The sequence below is a fragment of the Sphaerodactylus townsendi genome, linkage group LG08 (genome assembly GCF_021028975.2).
Source record: "Sphaerodactylus townsendi isolate TG3544 linkage group LG08, MPM_Stown_v2.3, whole genome shotgun sequence".
NCBI lineage: Eukaryota > Metazoa > Chordata > Lepidosauria > Squamata > Sphaerodactylidae > Sphaerodactylus > Sphaerodactylus townsendi.
In genome coordinates, this window is record NC_059432.1 from 33,284,532 (window position 1) to 33,302,365 (window position 17,834).

Genomic DNA, 17,834 nt, shown 5'->3' on the forward strand with positions numbered 1-17,834 from the left:
AACCCAATGTGACTCTGGGAGGCCCTGGCAATCCCTGAGTATTTTGTGCTTCAGGCCAATGACTCTTTTCTCTTCAATCAGACTTTTTGAGAAGACATGAAAGTCCTCACAAGAGAAAAATAATTTGGGCTTGGTTGGGTTTTATTCTTTTCTTCCCAAGCCCTTCTTTTTCTTCTCAATTCTGGTTTCACAGGCCATTTTTGAAATTCAGGCATGTTGCTGAAGATGCATTAATGCAGCTCTGGAAAAAAAACATTGTAGGTCTCATAGCTAACATGTTTTTCCACTCCTCAGGAATATGTTCAGAGACCAAATCCCCACACTGTCATGAAATTTCTTATGTTATCATGGGTCAGTCACATTTCTCAACCTAATCTACCTTGAGAAGATATAATGGGAACTTGAGAATTATGTAAGTTTCCCTGATCTTCTTGGAGGAAAGATGGAGTGAGAGTACTAATCAGAAAGATAGCACAAATATGAAACAGATATGTATTCATTTAGAAAATTCATACTGTGGTACACTACTTGGCAACAACCCACTTGATTGGGCAGAACATACTTCTAGACTCAGCAGCAAGACCAGTGGTGGGATTAAAATAATTTAACAACCGGTTCCAGTGGTGGGATTAAAATAATTTAACAACTGGTTGTTTACAAGCACCATTTTAACAACCGGTCCTGTCGAAGTGGTGCAAACCTGCTGAATCCCACCACTGAGCAAGACTCCTCTGGGTGGAGCAGATTGAGACTAGTGACATGAGGGTACAGTCAAGATAGCCTTAGCAATAGTGCAGCTTTGACAGTCTGCCACAGGGAGGCTCAGAAGACATGGTGGTGGCAGGGGAGCCTGGACGAGGGAGCAATTGATGCCTAGATCCAGATGGCTTAAAGCTATGGAGAACAAGAACTGACTAAGGAGAAGAAGTGGGTGGAGGACCAGGTGAAGAGCTATAAAAATGGAGGGAGGAGGGAGAGAGAAGAGAAAGGCACAGAGGGAAAAGAGCTGGTTTAGAGAGGTTCCTAGGCAAGGAGGCAGGTAACCCTGAGGTGATGAAATCTAACCAACCCCTTCAGAACCTTGGATTGGTCAACTTCCAATAAAACAGCCTGTGCAAAAAATCATGATTAGGTTGGTGCTTTCAATATCCCCACGGGCCTGAGGTTAATCCCCTTGCCCCAAAGGGCATCACAACCATGTATCTAGAAAGCCTGCTTGAAGCAGCTCACCAAGTAAAACACCACAAACAACCCAATACCAATAAACAACCCAGCCATTAAAAACCCAACCAAAACATAAAAACAGCTTAAGAGAATTCAGTAGCCCGAAATGATCCTCATAGCTATGACTAAATCTGCAGAAATAGCAAGAGTAGTTAAAAGAGGGGGAGGGGGGAAGAAGTAAATTATGCAAGAGTAAAGCCAGACCACCTTCAAGGATTCAAGAACTAAAAGAACGCTATTTTGTGGCAGCCTCTTAATTCTAGTGTGATATGCAGGGCTTTAGATACTGATCCCAGCATTTGTTGAATATGAATAGACTAGCTACACACTGCGATATTGCCCCAGACAAATCTATTGGAAACCTCACGGTGAAATTTTCTTGTTCTAAGAAATCAAGGTTGTGGTCCTTGGATGAATACCTCCCCAAAGTAGTAGTGAATTGGAGGGGCAGTCCATTAGCTCAGGAATGCTGCTTTTTGGTGGTAGACTGCTTAAGGGAAAAGTCAGCTCTTTCCTACTCAAGCTTATCATATCAACAAACTTCACCGGCTGTCAGGAAGTCCTCCATGGGGCTGAGTGGACTTATGCCATCCTTTTGGGTGGAGTAAATCTGGGGTGCTGTCTATAGCACTTGCAGCTCGGAATCCTGGAAAGGAGCCAACTATCATTGACTCCTGCCCCGGGAATGGCCCACCCCCTTGTGCTGGTGTTTGATTGGATGTCAACGCAGGTTAGACTGTCAGCCACCCTTTTGGGTCAGGCACCATGGAGGTCTGCAATGCCTGCCCATCTCCCAAGTTGCCCGCCCCATTGATGCACTTGCCAAATGAATCAGCGGGGCATATGCACTGGCTCCAAAGAACCATCCTCCCTTTGGATGGGGGTGTAAAACATTTATATCCCATTTTTTGATTCTGTTAATATCAGCCAAGTGAATAACAACAATTAAAACAAGCAGAAAAAATGTATAAAAACAAGCAATTGTAGCAGAAGAACAGTGCAAAAAGGAAAAAAAAACACAAGGCAGTAACAATATCAAAAGCAGCAACAGAAGAGAGGAAACTGTTCAGTCAGGTAACCTTTTCATAAAAAATCACCTTATTTCCTTTGAACACACATAAAGGTGTTTTATACTTAATCAGACTATTGATCTATCCAGGTCAGTATTGCCTACTCAGACTGGCAGCAGCTTTCCAGGATCTCAGGTCGAGGTGCTTCATATCACCTACTGCCAGATCCTTCAGTTAGACAAGGCAAGGATTGAACCTGGCACCTTCCGCATCCCAAGAAGATGCTCTTCCACTGAGCCATGGCCCCTCCTAACTTATAATGCTGTTCGTGAGGAAGCAGGACAAATATCCCTTGGGAGAGAATTCTTGAGGCTCAGCACTACTCACAATATTTGGGCCTCTGAGGAAAATGTTAATGTGACATGAAGTTCTTACAGGAAATCCAACATGGTGTGGTGGTTAGAGGCTAAATTAAAACAAGAGACCCCTGGATTCCAGTCCTGGTTTAGTTATGAAGCATGTTTTGTGACCTTAAGGCAGATATTCTTTCTCTCAGCATAACCTACCTCACAGGAGGGGAAAAATAGGTAAGCAGCTCTCAGCTTCTTAGGGGAAAGGTGTGCTGTAAATGTGATTTTAGTTTTTCTCATGGTGGCGAACCTTTGGCACTCCAGATGTTATGGACTACAATTCCCATCAGCCCCTGCCAGCATGGCAAATTGGGGCTGATGGGACTCGTAGTCCATAACATCTGGAGTGCCAAAGGTTCACCACCACTGCACTAGGCAGACATTTTGGGAGATGATGAAGTGATATTAACGTTTCTCTACGAAATCAACATATATATATAAGCCTGTAAATGTTCCCTTTAATGCTTAACCTGTTAAATAAGAAATAACAGGACTAAATCCTGGATGGAAATGATGTAGCATGAAGAGCATGAAGAATTAAGAGATGGATTTTGATAATGGAAGAAATACGTTGGAAGAGGAAGGATAATGGTTGAGGGTGGCCGCCAGATGTTGGGAAGGGAAGCGTTCAAGATGGCACGAAAACAGGATTGAATACGGTTGACAGATTAGTTGCCTCACCAAATGACACTGGGGTGGCAAAGAAGAAAGGACTCAGGTAGGTGTAGAAAGTGGGAAAGCTGGAAAAGGATAAAAACTGTGGGAGAGAAAGGTTGAGAAGATAGCTTCAATTTTATCATTCAAGCAGGAGGCAAAGTCTTTTGTGTGAAGAGTGAGGAGGTGGGAAGTCAGTGAGGCAGCACTCAGTAGCATCAAAGTAGAAAAATCATTCTAATTATATTTAGCCAGGTAGACATAGAGAGTAGTAGAGTTGTACAGAATGAACTTCCAAAGTTGAGAAGCAGTGGGAAGGGGGTGTGAACAAAGGCTAGAATTAGCAGGATCTGAAAAGAAGTTGCCCAGTATCACCTCCACAGCTTAAGGGGCGAGGAGCGTGGGAGAAGGAAACCCATCCAAAAGATCAGGAACCAACTGTGGTGGGATCAGAGAAACAAAACTTCAGCAAAAAAGCTTACTGACGTTGACTATTCTCTACATGACTCCAGAGGTAGGTAGTTGCAAACCATGAATGGAATGAGGTGATTTTAGTTGATTCCCATAGTTTTTGTAGTTGCCCTTACCTAGTGGCATAATTTCCTTCCAAGACTCGCCTGATAGGCGACTTGAGAGAAATGGCAAGCTGACTGGGAAAGAGAAAAGTGGGGAAAACCCCCCCCGTCCAACCACTTCTGTGAACTTTTCTGGTGGATCCAACCCTATTTGCATGATTGGGTGGGGTGGGAAGAGACTTCTAGATGCAAGCTTCTATTATTGAAGAAATGAGTTACTTTTTGGTTTAAATATTATAACTGGAACAAAAGTGGATTGTGTCTTGAGCACACTTCAAAGAACCACCTCTGGATCTTCAGCAGTTCTTTCTGTTTCCATTGTGTTGTAGGAGCCTGCCTTTCAAACACAAGTAATCAACGTCTAAACCAAACAGATCTTGCTTGTTAGTGCAGGTATAACTATTCTGAACTGATAAAATTAACAATCTAAATTAATGAGGGACATTTGTTAACTAGTCATGAAGTAGGATCAGATCATTTCTTTATGGAATAAAGAACGGCTGATTGAGGATCTGAGATGGCTTAGTTTTTTATTTCAAGTAAAAGCATGCACCTCCCCCCGCAAAAAAAATCCCAATCCTTCTCTTCCCAGCTTTTAGCTACAGTAGGGAATAAAACAACAATCTTCCTATCACATGCAAAGAAAACAGTGTGTGGAAGGGGCTCATTTTTAAACATAAGAACATAAGAACATAAGAACAAGCCAGCTGCATCAGACCAAAGTCCATCTAGTCCAGCTCTCTGCTACTCGCAGTGGCCCACCAGGTGCCTTTGGGAGCTCACATGTAGGATGTGAACGCAATGGCCTTCTGCGGCTGTTGCTCCCGATCACCTGGTCTGTTAAGGCATTTGCAATCTCAGATCAAAGAGGATCAAGATTGGTAGCCATAAATCGACTTCTCCTCCATAAATCTGTCCAAGCCCCTTTTAAAGCTATCAAGGTTAGTGGCCATCACCACCTCCTGTGGTAGCATATTCCAAACACCAATCACACGCTATGTGAAGAAGTGTTTCCTTTTATTAGCTGTCCTAATTTTTCCCCCCCAGCATTTTCAATGAATGCCCCCTGGTTCTAGTATTGTGGGAGAGAAAGAGAGAAAAATTTCTCTCTGTCAACATTTTCTACCCCATGCATAATTTTTGTAGACTTCAACCATATCCCCCCTCAGCCGCCTTCCTCTCCAAACTAAAGAGTCCCAAACGCTGCAGCCTCTCCTCATAGGGAAGGTGCTCCAGTCCCTCAATCATCCTTGTTAAGGTTCTCTGCACTTTTTTCTATCTCCTCAATATCCTTTTTTGAGATGCGCTTACTCAGAATCCGGACACAGTACTTCCAAGTGTGGTCGCACCACTGCTTTTATATAAGGGCATGACAATCTTTGCAGTTTTATTATCAATTCCTTTTCTAATGATCCCCAGCATAGAGTTTGCCTTTTTTTCACAGCTGTTATGCATTGAGCTGACATTCCCATGGAACTATCAACTAAGACGCTTCTTAAATCCCTTTCCTCCTGGTCTGTGACTGATAGCACTGGACCCCTGTAGCGCAGTATGTGAAGCTTGGATTTTTTGCCCCTATGTGCATCACTTTACATTTTGCTACATTGAACTGCATTTGCCATTTCTGAGCCCACACTCACCTAATTTATCAAGGTCCTGGGCTTGGAGCTCAAGCAATCCTTCGCGGGTTCTCTGCACCACCCTACATAATTTGGTATCATCTGCAAACTTGGCCACCACGCTACCCACCCCTACTTCCAGGTCATTTATGAATAGGTTAAAGAGCACTGGTCCCAAAACGGATCCTTGGGGGACACCACTCCCGACATATCTCCATTGTGAGAACTTCCCATTTACACCCACTCTTTGTTTCCTGTTTCTCAACCAGTTTTTAATCCATAGGAGGACTTCCCCTCTTATTCCTTCATTGCTGAGTTTTCTCAACAGTCTCTGGTGAGGAACTTTGTCAAAAGCCTTTTGGAAATCCAAGTAGACAATGTCCACCGGTTCACCCCTGTCCACATGCCTGTTTACACCCTCAAAGAACTCTAGTAAGTTTGTAAGACAGGATTTGCCTCTGCAAAAGCCATGCTGACTCTTTCTCATCAGGTCTTGCTTTTCTACATGTTTTATAATTTTATCTTTAATGACAGATTCTACTAATTTACCAGGAACAGATGTCAAACTGACTGGCCTGTAATTTCCCGGGTCCCCCCTAAATCCTTTCTTAAAGATTGGTGTGACATTGGCCATCTTCCAGTCTTCAGGGATGGAGCCTGATTTCAGGGATAAGTTGCATATTAAAGTGAGAAGATCAGCAATTTCATGCTTGAGCTCTTTAAGAACTCTTGGGTGAATGCAATCTGGGCCAGGGGATTTGGTAACATTTAGGGGATTTGGTAACATAAACAAAACCTTATTCCCTCTCACACCTTATTCCAGGGCTCTAACATTCTCTTTTGGCCACTTTCCAGTACAGGGAGTTATCTGAGCAGGGAGAAAAAAAATGAAATCAGCCTAGAATAACATAGGAAGATAGCTGTAGGGGAGGCTTCTGTCCTTGTTGATGTGCTGTGATTTTAATAGACTCCTCCTTATCCCCCCACTTGGGGATACAGGGACAGGAAGAAAACACTTGCAAGCCAATTCACATCTTGGTTTACATGGAACATTTAATTGCTTCTAATTCTTCCTATATATTAGAATTGTTTATTTTTGGAAATTTTTCTTCTATCCACCAGAATTCCTTGAGTGAGGAAAGCAAAGAAATTACAAATGGAAATGTGTCTTCCACTGAAACCAGTGGTATAGAACAAGGAATGTAATAAAGAATCTAGGCAAGAGTAGTAAGTATAAAAATTAAAACAGATTGAAATATTAACAAACAAAATGGTTTGATTGCAACTCCAACAAAATTTCCATACGCTTATCAAAGGCTGAAGAACTATGAAAAAGTATATCAATCACCGGTGACCCCATGTCACATTTTCAATGTTTTAAGTTTCCATTAAATCATTATCACCAATTGTTGATGTTATGCAAATGAGGCCTGTAATGTATTGTATTGATTGTGAGGTACTGTATTGTTTTAAGAGTCTGCAGCTGTTGCACTGGAATTGGTAATCAGTAGGTGTGTTATATTGAGCACAGCTGCAGAGTGATTTTAGGCTATGTGTGAGTAGCAGCTTTGAAATAAAGCACCATGTTTTGTTCCTCCTAATTCTGGATTTTGAGACATAACATATTGGCTTAATTTAGGATAAACTTATGACGAAGCCCAGCAAGTTTGTGAAGCAAGGACTGTGAGTAAATTATGGCTTTTCAAGGGCAGCTGGAACAGTTTAATTTGGAGTTTCCTTTGAAGTGGCAGAGTTATGAGGCCCGATTGGAATTTTATCTTCTGGCAAATGGCATAACAGACCCAGAAAGGAAAAGAGCCGTATGGAGCCTCTGTGGTGAAGGGTGTTTTGACCTCGGGCCTTCAGCATTGATAGCCTAGGGCAGATTCTATCAGCAACACCGCCAGAGATACTGACTGCATTAAGGAACCATTTCATTCCCCAACCGCCAGAAATAGCTAGACGGAGTGTTTTTTATAAACGCGATCAGGAGGGGACTGAAAGCATTGCAGATTATGCTTGCAGTCTTACGGGCGTTGGCACAACAATGTAATTTCTCCAATTTGGAAGCATGTTAAGGGATCTGCCTGTCTGTGGCTCGAGAGAGGCACCATTGCAAAGTTGCTGCTGGCAAAGACAGACTTGACTTTTCAAACGGCATACCAAGAAGCTCTTGAATTTTGAACTTCTTGCTGCAGCCTCTACTCGAGGTGCGACAAATAGGAGCCTACAGAGATTGCAAACAGCTGGCAGTGGACTGTAGGACCCGGTAATAGGAATTCAGAGACTGCAGCATGGTGCGATGAAGAGAGGACGACCACGACAACAGAGGGGAGGATGTTAACAGGAGAAATGTAAGGAGTTGTGGCCCCATGAGAGAAAAGGTGTAAAATTCTAAAGAGGCACAATACTTGCTGTAAACGCTAGCATATTGGGGAGAGTGTGCAGAGAAAAAAAGGCATCAGGACCAAGAAGATGTTCCCGCTCATCTGCTACACACTCTGGTGGATGCACCTTTGCTGTCCCCTTACATGTAGCTGGCTTGACTGGCCAACCCCTGCCATGAGCAGTGTGTGATGGTGTTTACGAGTTGATGTAATTGAACTACCGCAACCCGAGATCCAGCGTAGTTGTCGGTGACTGTGAAGATCCAGGATGTCCCTTGTGTGATGGAAGTGGGATTCTGGTCAGCATCTCCATCGCTTCATGGGACACTTATAAAACATTTTGGCCCACAGGATGATTCAATCTTGTGACTTACCACTTACTGATTATCAAGGATTACAGAGTACCCGTGGTTGGCATGTGTACGTCCATGAAATACTCATGCTTGATGGATGTTTGATGGATGTTTGAAATTGTTAATAGGTGGAAGGAAGACGGATCTATGCTCATTGGGTTGGACTGGTTTGGGAGGTTGGGAATTGTAATTACTGGAATTCATGCGAGGTTAGCAAGTTGACATGGAGGTGCTAGTGGGAGAATTTAAGAGTGTGTTTGCTGAGGGACTGGGTCAGCATAAGGGTCCACCTATATCATTGCATCTTGATCCTTTAGTAAATTCCCCCACACGCCTAAAAATCATGGCGTATTCCATTCTGCTTTGCGCCTCTAAAGTGGATGCAGAAACTAGACGGTTATTGAACAGGGAATATTGGAGCCAGTGGTAAATGCAAAATGGGAAAACCCACCAGACCCCTGAAGGCCAATGGGATGTGCGATTTGTGCTGATTATAAGTGCACAATTAACAAGGCATTGCAGAAACATCCGTATCTGTGCGCCAGTTGTCAGTCAAGTTGTTAGCAACATTGGCAGGGGAAAGGTTTTGCAAAATTAGATCTGTACGCAGGCATACCAACAGCTGGAAGTGGATGATGCCACTGCAGAAGCCCACGACAGTGACCTCACAGGGCATTCAGAGCAGCAGCTGCAATTTGAGTGAGCGTAGCTCCTGGATATTCCAGAGCTTGATGGAAGAAATATTAAGAAATCCTGTCGGGAGTCATACCACATTTTGATTATGTCTTGATAGTGGGTGTAACTGAGGAGGAACTGATGACACCGGCACGGAAAGTACTGCAGTGCTTCTCAGATGTAGGTTGGCGCTGCTACGCCAAAAAATGCGGTTTGGAGTAGCTTAGCAGAGTTTTTTGGGATACATGTAGATGGCAACCCACCCTAATATCAGCAGCTGTGAGGGCCATCCAGGGATGCCCCCAGCACCACAGTCAAAATAAGAGTTACAGGCATTTTTTGGGATTGCTAAATTTTTTACCATTCATCTAAAGCATAAGGTCATTATCGATGAGCCACTGCACCGTTTATTAGATAAACGGGCAGTGTGGCAGTGGACAAGTCAGCATGAGAAGGCATTCCGAGATGTCAAACGATTGTTGTCATCAGAAAGTGTATTGGTTCATTTTGATGAGAGGAAGCCATTAATATGTTATGTCTCAAAGAATCAGGAGTCGGAGGAACAAAACATGGTGCTTTATTTCAAAGCTGCTACTCACACATAGCCTAAAATCACTCTGCAGCTGTGCTCAATATAACACACCTACTGATTACCAATTCCAGTGCAACAGCTGCAGACTCTTAAAACAATACAGTACCTCACAATCAATACAATACATTACAAGGCCTTAGTAAGGTCAACTGAGGTTTCCTCTCTATTCCACCTGTGCATTTGATAGGAACTTGAGACAAAGCTTTTTTGGTAGCTATCCCTACGCTCTGTAATGCCCTCCCAAGAGATGGTCAATTTGCTCCCTCCATAATTGCCTTCCATTGCCTGGCCCAGGCGTTTTTTAAATTCCAGGCAGCTTTTAACATCTGGGTATTTTAACAACTGAGAGTTTAATGTGAGCTATTTTAGGTTTATTATCCATACGGATCATTAATATTTATTGTTAATAATTGTTTTATTGTTAAAATGTTATTTTATTCTTAATATTTTGATTTGTTGCTAATATGCCATTTTACATTCTTGCTTTGTTATATATGCTTGTTGTAATTTTATTGTGATTTTTGTAATCTGTCTTGGATATACATTATAGAAAGGCAGAATAGAAATATTTTTTATAAATCAGTGCCCTTTTGGTTTGGTCAGAAACATTTTCATATTAAATTCCACGATGCTTGCAATGTTGCAGCCCAATTGCAAGAGTGCTTTTGTTAAAGAACACTTCAAGGTAACAACTCAAGTGAAATGAGATTGCTGGAGACATAAATCTTCTTAGTTTCTTGCAAATCCTCTTAATTCTGTCTTTCATGTGCACAGCCAGATTGTTCCTGGCCCAGACCATTTGTAGCGTAAGCAACACCCTTCATCACTATAGGCGAATAAATGGGGAGGGTGGGTAATATCTCTAATATTTTGGTAGTGACACACTGTGAACATTGTGACATGCCAGATAAATGTAAAGGTTGAAACTCAGTTAATTGTCACAACACATTCTTTATTATTTTTCCCAGTCGTTAGCAAGCTGTGTGCAGAGCACCGCATGAAGGCATGGTTTCCCTCAAAGAATCAAAGTATTCACAAAGAGTACATTCACTACTCCATGCCCTCAGAAGGGGTAGGGTCTGTACAGTATTTATGTTGCCTTCTACTGCACTGTGGGGGCAGCATCATAATCTCAAGTGAGACAGTAAAGATGAATTTGGCTTCCTAGAGCATGTTATGATTAATAGTTGTGGTGGAATCTCATGAAAATCATGGTGGGATGGATCAGAAAGCATGGTTCCATCTCTGAACCTTGACTGACTGGGTAATACAGAAGCGTGAGCTTCTGGAAGGCAATGTTAATTGGGCTACCTTGAAATGACAAGCATGTCTGCTCACAGCTTTGGGAGCAGATGGAGAAAATCTTTGTGTATCCTTTTAAGTGTATGCATTTTTGCATAACATTTTATCTTACTCTTCTTCTGAGAAACCCAGGGTGCTGTGAAAAGTTCTGCCAGGTTTTCCTTTTAACAGCCCTGTGAGCTAGGTTAATCTGACAGTGACTATCCTAGTGAACATATGAGTGATAGATTTTGAATTTAGAGCCCCAATTTGACACTGTAATCACTACACTGTGGTGGCTGTTGGTATGAGATTTCCCTCAGTTTAATCCAGAAGAAAAATGTGCCTCGGGTACCAAATGTCTGGCAAATATTGATCCAATTAAATAGCAATCATCCTAATACTTCCAAAGGTCAGATCCTATGGTTCAGTGTTTTTAACCTGGCACCGGTAGGACTCCTTGGCTCCAGTCTGTGGTTTTGTGTCAGCTCAAGTAACTGATTGCTGTCTGATACCGGGCCCAACATTCTTCACTGTGGCTACTGCATGGAAAGCTGGCATTTACCCTGATGCAAGGCAGTGAGACAACCAATTGTTTGGGAGGATTCAAGGTTCTATATCACTCCAGATATAATTACATTGTTTGGAGATTTGGATGGTTCTCTCTTCCTTGTCACAATGAGATGTAATTGCAGAACTAGGCTACACAAAGCTCAAATGTTTTGAAAGATGCTCTGCAGTGCTATCTGATTACTCCATATTTCACAAAGCACCTATTCTGTGACAGGTTCTTCTAAAGTCTGATTTACAGAGCACTGTTTAAGGTGGAAGAATCACCATGAGGAGGTGTTTCCTCTCAGTTATTTATGTGGTTAAATGTTCTTGCAAAAATCAGTCCACAGGTTGTATGAGAAAGTTTCGAAGTTATCTTGTCGCTTGGGGACAGGATATGCTTGTCCCATATACTTCCTGTTCCTCTGCAACACTGCCACCTCCAAAATATAGCCTTCTCATCACCACAATGGGGAAGATACAAAGGCTGCATTTGGGACATGACGTTGTTGCAGAGAAACAGGAAGCAGAAGGAACTGGAGAATTCTCTTCCTGTTCAGCAAAATAACATTCAAAACAGATTTTGAACCCCCCCCCCCCAAAAAAAAATCCTAGCCTTGTTTATGATTGGGTCACTTGAACATTTCGCAAGTCCATTTTACCATGTGAATTTGAAAAAGGAAAATGACACTATGGTGGCTTTCTTTTACTGTTTATTGGGGATTGGATGATCTAAGAATTCGTTTTCTCTTCCCAGCTTTCCATTCCGGATGACCAAGTTTTCATTGATTTCAGGGGGTGGCTTGGGTGGAGAAAGGAACATACTGTCCTTCTCCACGTACTTCTGACACATAATGAATCCAGAAAAGTTATGCCAGTTATTATTCTGAGGTACAGCAAATAAATAAGAAACATTCACTAATACTGCTACAAATGTGAGAAACTACTGAAGGCTTTTCATGATTTATTTTCTTAAAATAGAGGACAAAATGTGTCAAGTATACTGAATTTTAGTATTTCATTGTATAATTCAGCATAGATATGAACTGATGTTGGAAAAGAAGTCCAAGACTATCCTACAAACTGGATTTTAAAGCCTCCACAATACTCAAGGCTGACTCTATACAACCATCAAAGTTGGAATGAATAAATCCATCGCCACCACACAGAAGGAATGGTTTGGTATGAAGAGTTATTTGTCCTGGACAGCCAAGGAAAGCTTTAGTAACCTGTAAAAAAGACGTGCAGGAGTGAGAGGTTAGGTAGCTTTTAATTAAACTGAATGACATATGAGTCATAGTGTCTTAAGTGGAAGAGACAATCCCCCAATTGTAATAATAATTAACATCTATCACAATAAACATTTTATGTTTAACACTCTGTTGTTATTTGGTAATATGGTTTATGAGTTGAGATTGAGAAAAGAATTGAAACCTCTATAAAGCCCAGAAATATATTTGCACCCACTAATTTCTGGATAATTTATACCTGGGAATTTATTTTGAAGAGCTTAAATGGTACACACCCATTTTTTGTCCCAATTAGAGAGCCAGACTTCTTAACATGAGAAATAGGAGTTCATTAAGCAGATGCTGCTTTATCACAATGTCACTTGGTTTGAACAAATCTGACATGGTCCTGAGCTCTGGCCATCTTTACAACATCCTACTCAGTTATCAAAGTTAATTTTCAATGCTGATTTTACACATACCCACAAGTTGATTTTGGAATGCGGCATTAATGGGAAGTAATTTCTACTTACTCTCAGCCCCACCCACCTCACAGGGTGTTTGTTGTGAGTGGGAAGGGCAAAGAGATTGTAAGCCCCTTTGAGTCTCCTACAGGAGAGAAAGGGGGGATATAAATCCTCCTCCACCTCCTCCTCCTCCTTCTTCTTCTTCAATCATTGCCACTTTGCATGATACAGTGCTGTATCAATTTTCTGATTCCAACGGGACTGCTACGGCTACACTGGCCTGTATTTTCACAATTTTTTAAATAAAGGAAATAGAGAATAACACAGATGTTACTAGGCTGACCCTTAGGGGGTGGGGGCTCTACCCATCCTATCAATTTTTGGGATGCCTAGCAGTACACTGCCAAAATGGGGAGCCCATTCTTTGCACTGGCTAGTGTACCCACAAGGACACATTAAAATCCTGTCCGGACTTGCCCTTGCCCACATCTCCCTAGCTAATAATGGCCGCATTCTTCCTAAAGGATGCCTGCCCTGGAGAGCATTTCCATCTCCAGCCCTGGTATATACAGTCTGCAAAGAAAAGGACTTGTTACGGTGTTTTCCCCAAGTGTTCTTGTCGATATTGTATTAACTCAAAAACTTCTTCCTCTGACTAATCTCTTTGACAACCACCTCATTTACACTGTCATTGGTTCAGAAGCTGTAATATAACCAGCTACCTTCCCCCTTTTTGGGCACTCCCACACTTGGACCATTAAGCTAATGCCTCAACCATTAGATTAATGACTCAACACTTAAGGTTGATGTCTGCCTCTTGTCTTCCCTCGGAAAGACAGGACTCCTCTTTGTTCTGGGATATTAAATGCTACTCAGCATAACCCTGAGGGTTCTTTTTTCCCTTTAATAATAATAATAATAATAATAATAATAATAATAATAATAATAATAATAATAATAATAATAATAATAATAATAATAATTTATTAGATTTATTAGATTTATAGGCCGCCTCACCTCCAAAGGGCTCGAGGTGGCTCACAATACAGCTGTTCCAATAACAGCACATAAAATACATAACTAAAACTAACCACATTAAAACAAATTTCCACAGCAGCAATTTCTTAAAATTTAAATAACAAAGTTAAGAGCAAGCAAAATTAAAGACAGGCGCCCGATCAAAAAGGCTGGGAGGGGAGAGGCAGGGCCCAAGATGGAATCAAGGCCCTGCCAAGATGGAAAACTGGCAGCCTCAGTGGGGGGCGGTAGATCCGTGGCCAGCCTCACCAAAGGCCCGGTGGAAGAAGCCCCTTTTCCCAATAGTCAGTATTCAATATCTCTGGACACCTCTCTGTTGATACTGTCCCACAACACATTGTTCAGCCTTCTACCAGAGCTAAGCATGGGCTGCTCAGCTGTGTTCATTGGACCATTCAATCCAGGATCAGGTGACTATAACCCTTATTCCCCAGTTCCCTTCATCTATTTCAAACCTATCCACTCAACACTGCTTATACCCTGGACAGTGTGTGTGTTCTGCTGCTTTGATTATTTGTGTTTGTGTACCCCTATTATCCCTAAATAAAATTGTTAAACTTTATTTTGCTCTTCTGTGGAATTTCTTGCAAAGGCTGATCTTGGTATACACAGGCAACACAGACCCCAAGCTTGCCTGACTTTTGCTAAGCCAAGAGTCTGCTCTCTCTAATTTCTCCACTCTAAAAGGGACAGACTCCCACCACTTTGGGTAACATGGAAGCCCAATATGTATAAATACTAGAACAGTTCCACAGGGCCTGTAAGATAATATTCCGTCAGGCCTATGGTTGAGGGTAGCAACGATTCACATAACAGCTGTCCGTACTGACTGCCTGATATTGGTGTGGATGTTAGTCAGATCTCTCCCCCATCCTCTTTTCCTGAGTGCCCCGCACCACTTCATTCTATCGCAATACCACCTTGTAATATGGTTAGATCCTTTCCCTAATTATTGAACATTATTTCCCTAATTACTAAAAATTATTTCCCTAATTATTGAAATAATAAGTTTTATAAGGTGGGAACCTAGTCTTGGAGTGCCACTTTTTAAAGGCAATGATTGGAAGCAATTTAGTAGGACAATATGATTTTACTTTACATGTTGTTTATTGTTTTAATTTTTGTAATTTATGATATCATAGATAATATTCATTGTTGGAAGCTGCCCTGAGCTTGGTTTTTGCAGGGAAAGAATGGGATATAAATAAAATCAAAATAAACAACAGCAATACAGAAACAATAACTTCAGTCCAGTATATCTAATACAAAATGTATGTCCAACTTCTGATGGGAAAAGAATTCACTAAAGGGTAAATAGCATTCATTTCTCAGGGCAAAATAGGCACAACATGTATTTTGGAGCTGACTGTTTTGGAGGAGGGAATGAGATTCCTTTTAGCATCTAACAGACCTGTTTACAGAAGGAGAGTACATTATAAATAAAAGGAACATGGCCTACGGTTACTGCTGAAGCTGATGGGAACAACTGTTTATATGTTTACAGATATGGAATGTGTCTGGAGTTTTTAAAAGGACAGATCTACACATTTATGTCAACAGGGCAAAATACCAACGATTACTTATAAAAACCTCTGGCTCAGATAAAAGAAGTGATATTGTAATTTTTTATCCTGACCTAGTGAGATGCCAACCAAATGTAGGAAATGTGTGGAGAAGTTCTTGAGGCCTGGCCAACAGAGAATGTTGGTCTCAACTCCTCTTTCTTGCTCTCTGTTGGCTTTGCCCTAACTTCTCTTCACCTAGCTCTGATTTCCCTTCATTTGATTATCTTACCCTGCCTTTGTTTCCTTTCTTCTGGGTCTTTTGCCCCATTTCCCCTATTGCATGTGCTTGACTTCTTCCCTCTTCCTTAGCCCATGCATTCCTTCCCTGTCATTTATTATTTCTTCTACATCTCTAAATATATAGGTGGTATGGCTCTTGGCTGCATCCTTCCCCTCTTCTGTCGTCTACAGCCATATTTCCACACAGATCTGCCATAGGAATGTTTACAAAAGCATAACCTTCAGATAGACCTTCCATGCCGAGTAGGGTCCTGTTTTTTTTTCTTGTGATCTTGCAAAAAATCTGGACAAATTATGTCCCTGTTTTCCAAAGTTACCCATGATCTTGTACCAGTGTAGAGGCACAACTAAATAGAAGCTACTCGATTCTGCATGCCCACGTTGATTCTTTACTGATAAGAGGCTTATTCAACTCAGCCGCTTTGCCTCTTGCTCACATTACTGCATATGTAGTTTCTTTCATGTACAGCGAAGCAGATCTGGTAGCGAGCCAACCTTTTGAGTTGCCATCATGGAAAGCTTAGTGATAGCTAGTGAAACCATACAAATAGGTGTGGGTAGAAGAACGGGACTGATCTACTGGCTGTTAAATGTCAAATCTGCAGTTAGACGGCAGACGCCCACCTGTGCTATTTCTAGGAAGAAGGGACAGTGAGGGGCTTTCCCTGGCCAGAGGTTATCCAAACACTCTCTTGGTTGGCGAGTAAGGAGGCTTGAGCAGAAAAAGGAGATGGACATGCAGACATATGGTATGCTATTTTAAGAAATATCTGTCAACTCTTTTCCAGTTTAATGCCTGTTTATATGGGATTACGTGCAAACTTTGTCAGCCACTCTCACACATCAAATGGCATCATTAATCCTGTAACTACCAACTTTTAACTCTTTTCAGCCCCACTCAAAATCCAGCTTCCAGATGAAGTATTTCTTATAGCATATCCACCACTGGGCCTCAACTTCAGCAGTCCCATTTCATAAACCAAAATTTTGTTAAAAATAGTAAAAACAATCTTTCTGAGGAAGACATTCCATATTAATCTGATTTATTTTATGACTGCATTTTTTATTCTTGGTCATCACTGACCATTGCAATATTTTAGCTTCATTTGTCAGGACAGTTGTTAACAAAATATATTAGCCTTGGTATCACATAGTGTGTCAACTGAAGTGTCCTAAATGTCTTTTCTGAGAGTCTTGTCTGAAGAATAAAATTAGGCGTCGATTAAGGGGAGAAAAACATTTGCACTGCTAATGGCTGTATTTGGAGAAGAAACAATAGAAATAAGTAAGCAACATGCAATTACTTGTTAAATTTTTCCACTATAATACAAATCTGTATGAACATTCCCAGGCAAGCCTCCATGTCCTTAAAAAAAAATACAGTCCACTAAGATCAAATGGGCTTAGAAGAGTTGCTTCTACATTAGCCATTTGGTTGGGAATTACCATCACTTCTTCATCAAGTTGTTCTGAAGAAACCCAGTACATGCAACATGTTCTCCTTGTAGACCTTCTGCCTTTTTAAAACTTGCGGCAGACTTTGGTACACCCCAAATTTGGGGTAAATTTTTCAAACAAAAATCAATTGCAGTGACAGATTATCCAGTGCAGACAGTCAAAACACTATGAAGGTTTTCAGTTACTGCTCTTTTAAATTTTCTTCCTGTTCCGCTACTTCCTTCTAATGATATCCTGTTCTGTCACTGTCAGATGCAGTGTTTTGGAATCGATCATTAAATACTTGCCCTTATTTTGTGAGTGGAGGTAGGGAGTTCATTCATTTTCATATTGCAGTCTAAGCCACGGCTCAATTTTTATCATTTAGTAAGTTCATAAACATGCAATTGCAATATTTTTCAAGGAATGAACAGTGATTTGGATGCAAAGTAAAAAGCAGTAGTTAGTGTTTCCTGGAACAAAACCTGATGATTAAGAATTGATGAATGAATACTGTGGCCAAGAG

The 17,834-nt window shown here is 41.3% G+C and overlaps 1 protein-coding gene across 3 annotated transcripts in view; it reads right to left on the reverse strand.

Annotated features, from left to right (window-relative positions):
• Positions 1–12,028: 12,028 nt before the first annotated feature.
• The window catches only part of RNLS (renalase, FAD dependent amine oxidase), a 124,316-nt gene continuing 118,510 nt past the window's right edge, over positions 12,029–17,834 (reverse strand). For 2 of the 3 annotated variants that reach the window (XM_048506110.1, XM_048506108.1), the window contains 2 exons: positions 12,375–12,561; positions 12,029–12,291 (listed from right to left, as the gene is read on the reverse strand). In XM_048506110.1, coding sequence (XP_048362067.1) covers positions 12,409–12,561 — 153 coding nt within the window. In that variant the 3' untranslated portion in view covers positions 12,029–12,291; positions 12,375–12,408. Of the gene's footprint in view, positions 12,292–12,374; positions 12,562–15,939; positions 17,070–17,834 lie in introns of those variants that run through there. The other variant, XM_048506109.1, reaches the window with a different exon arrangement.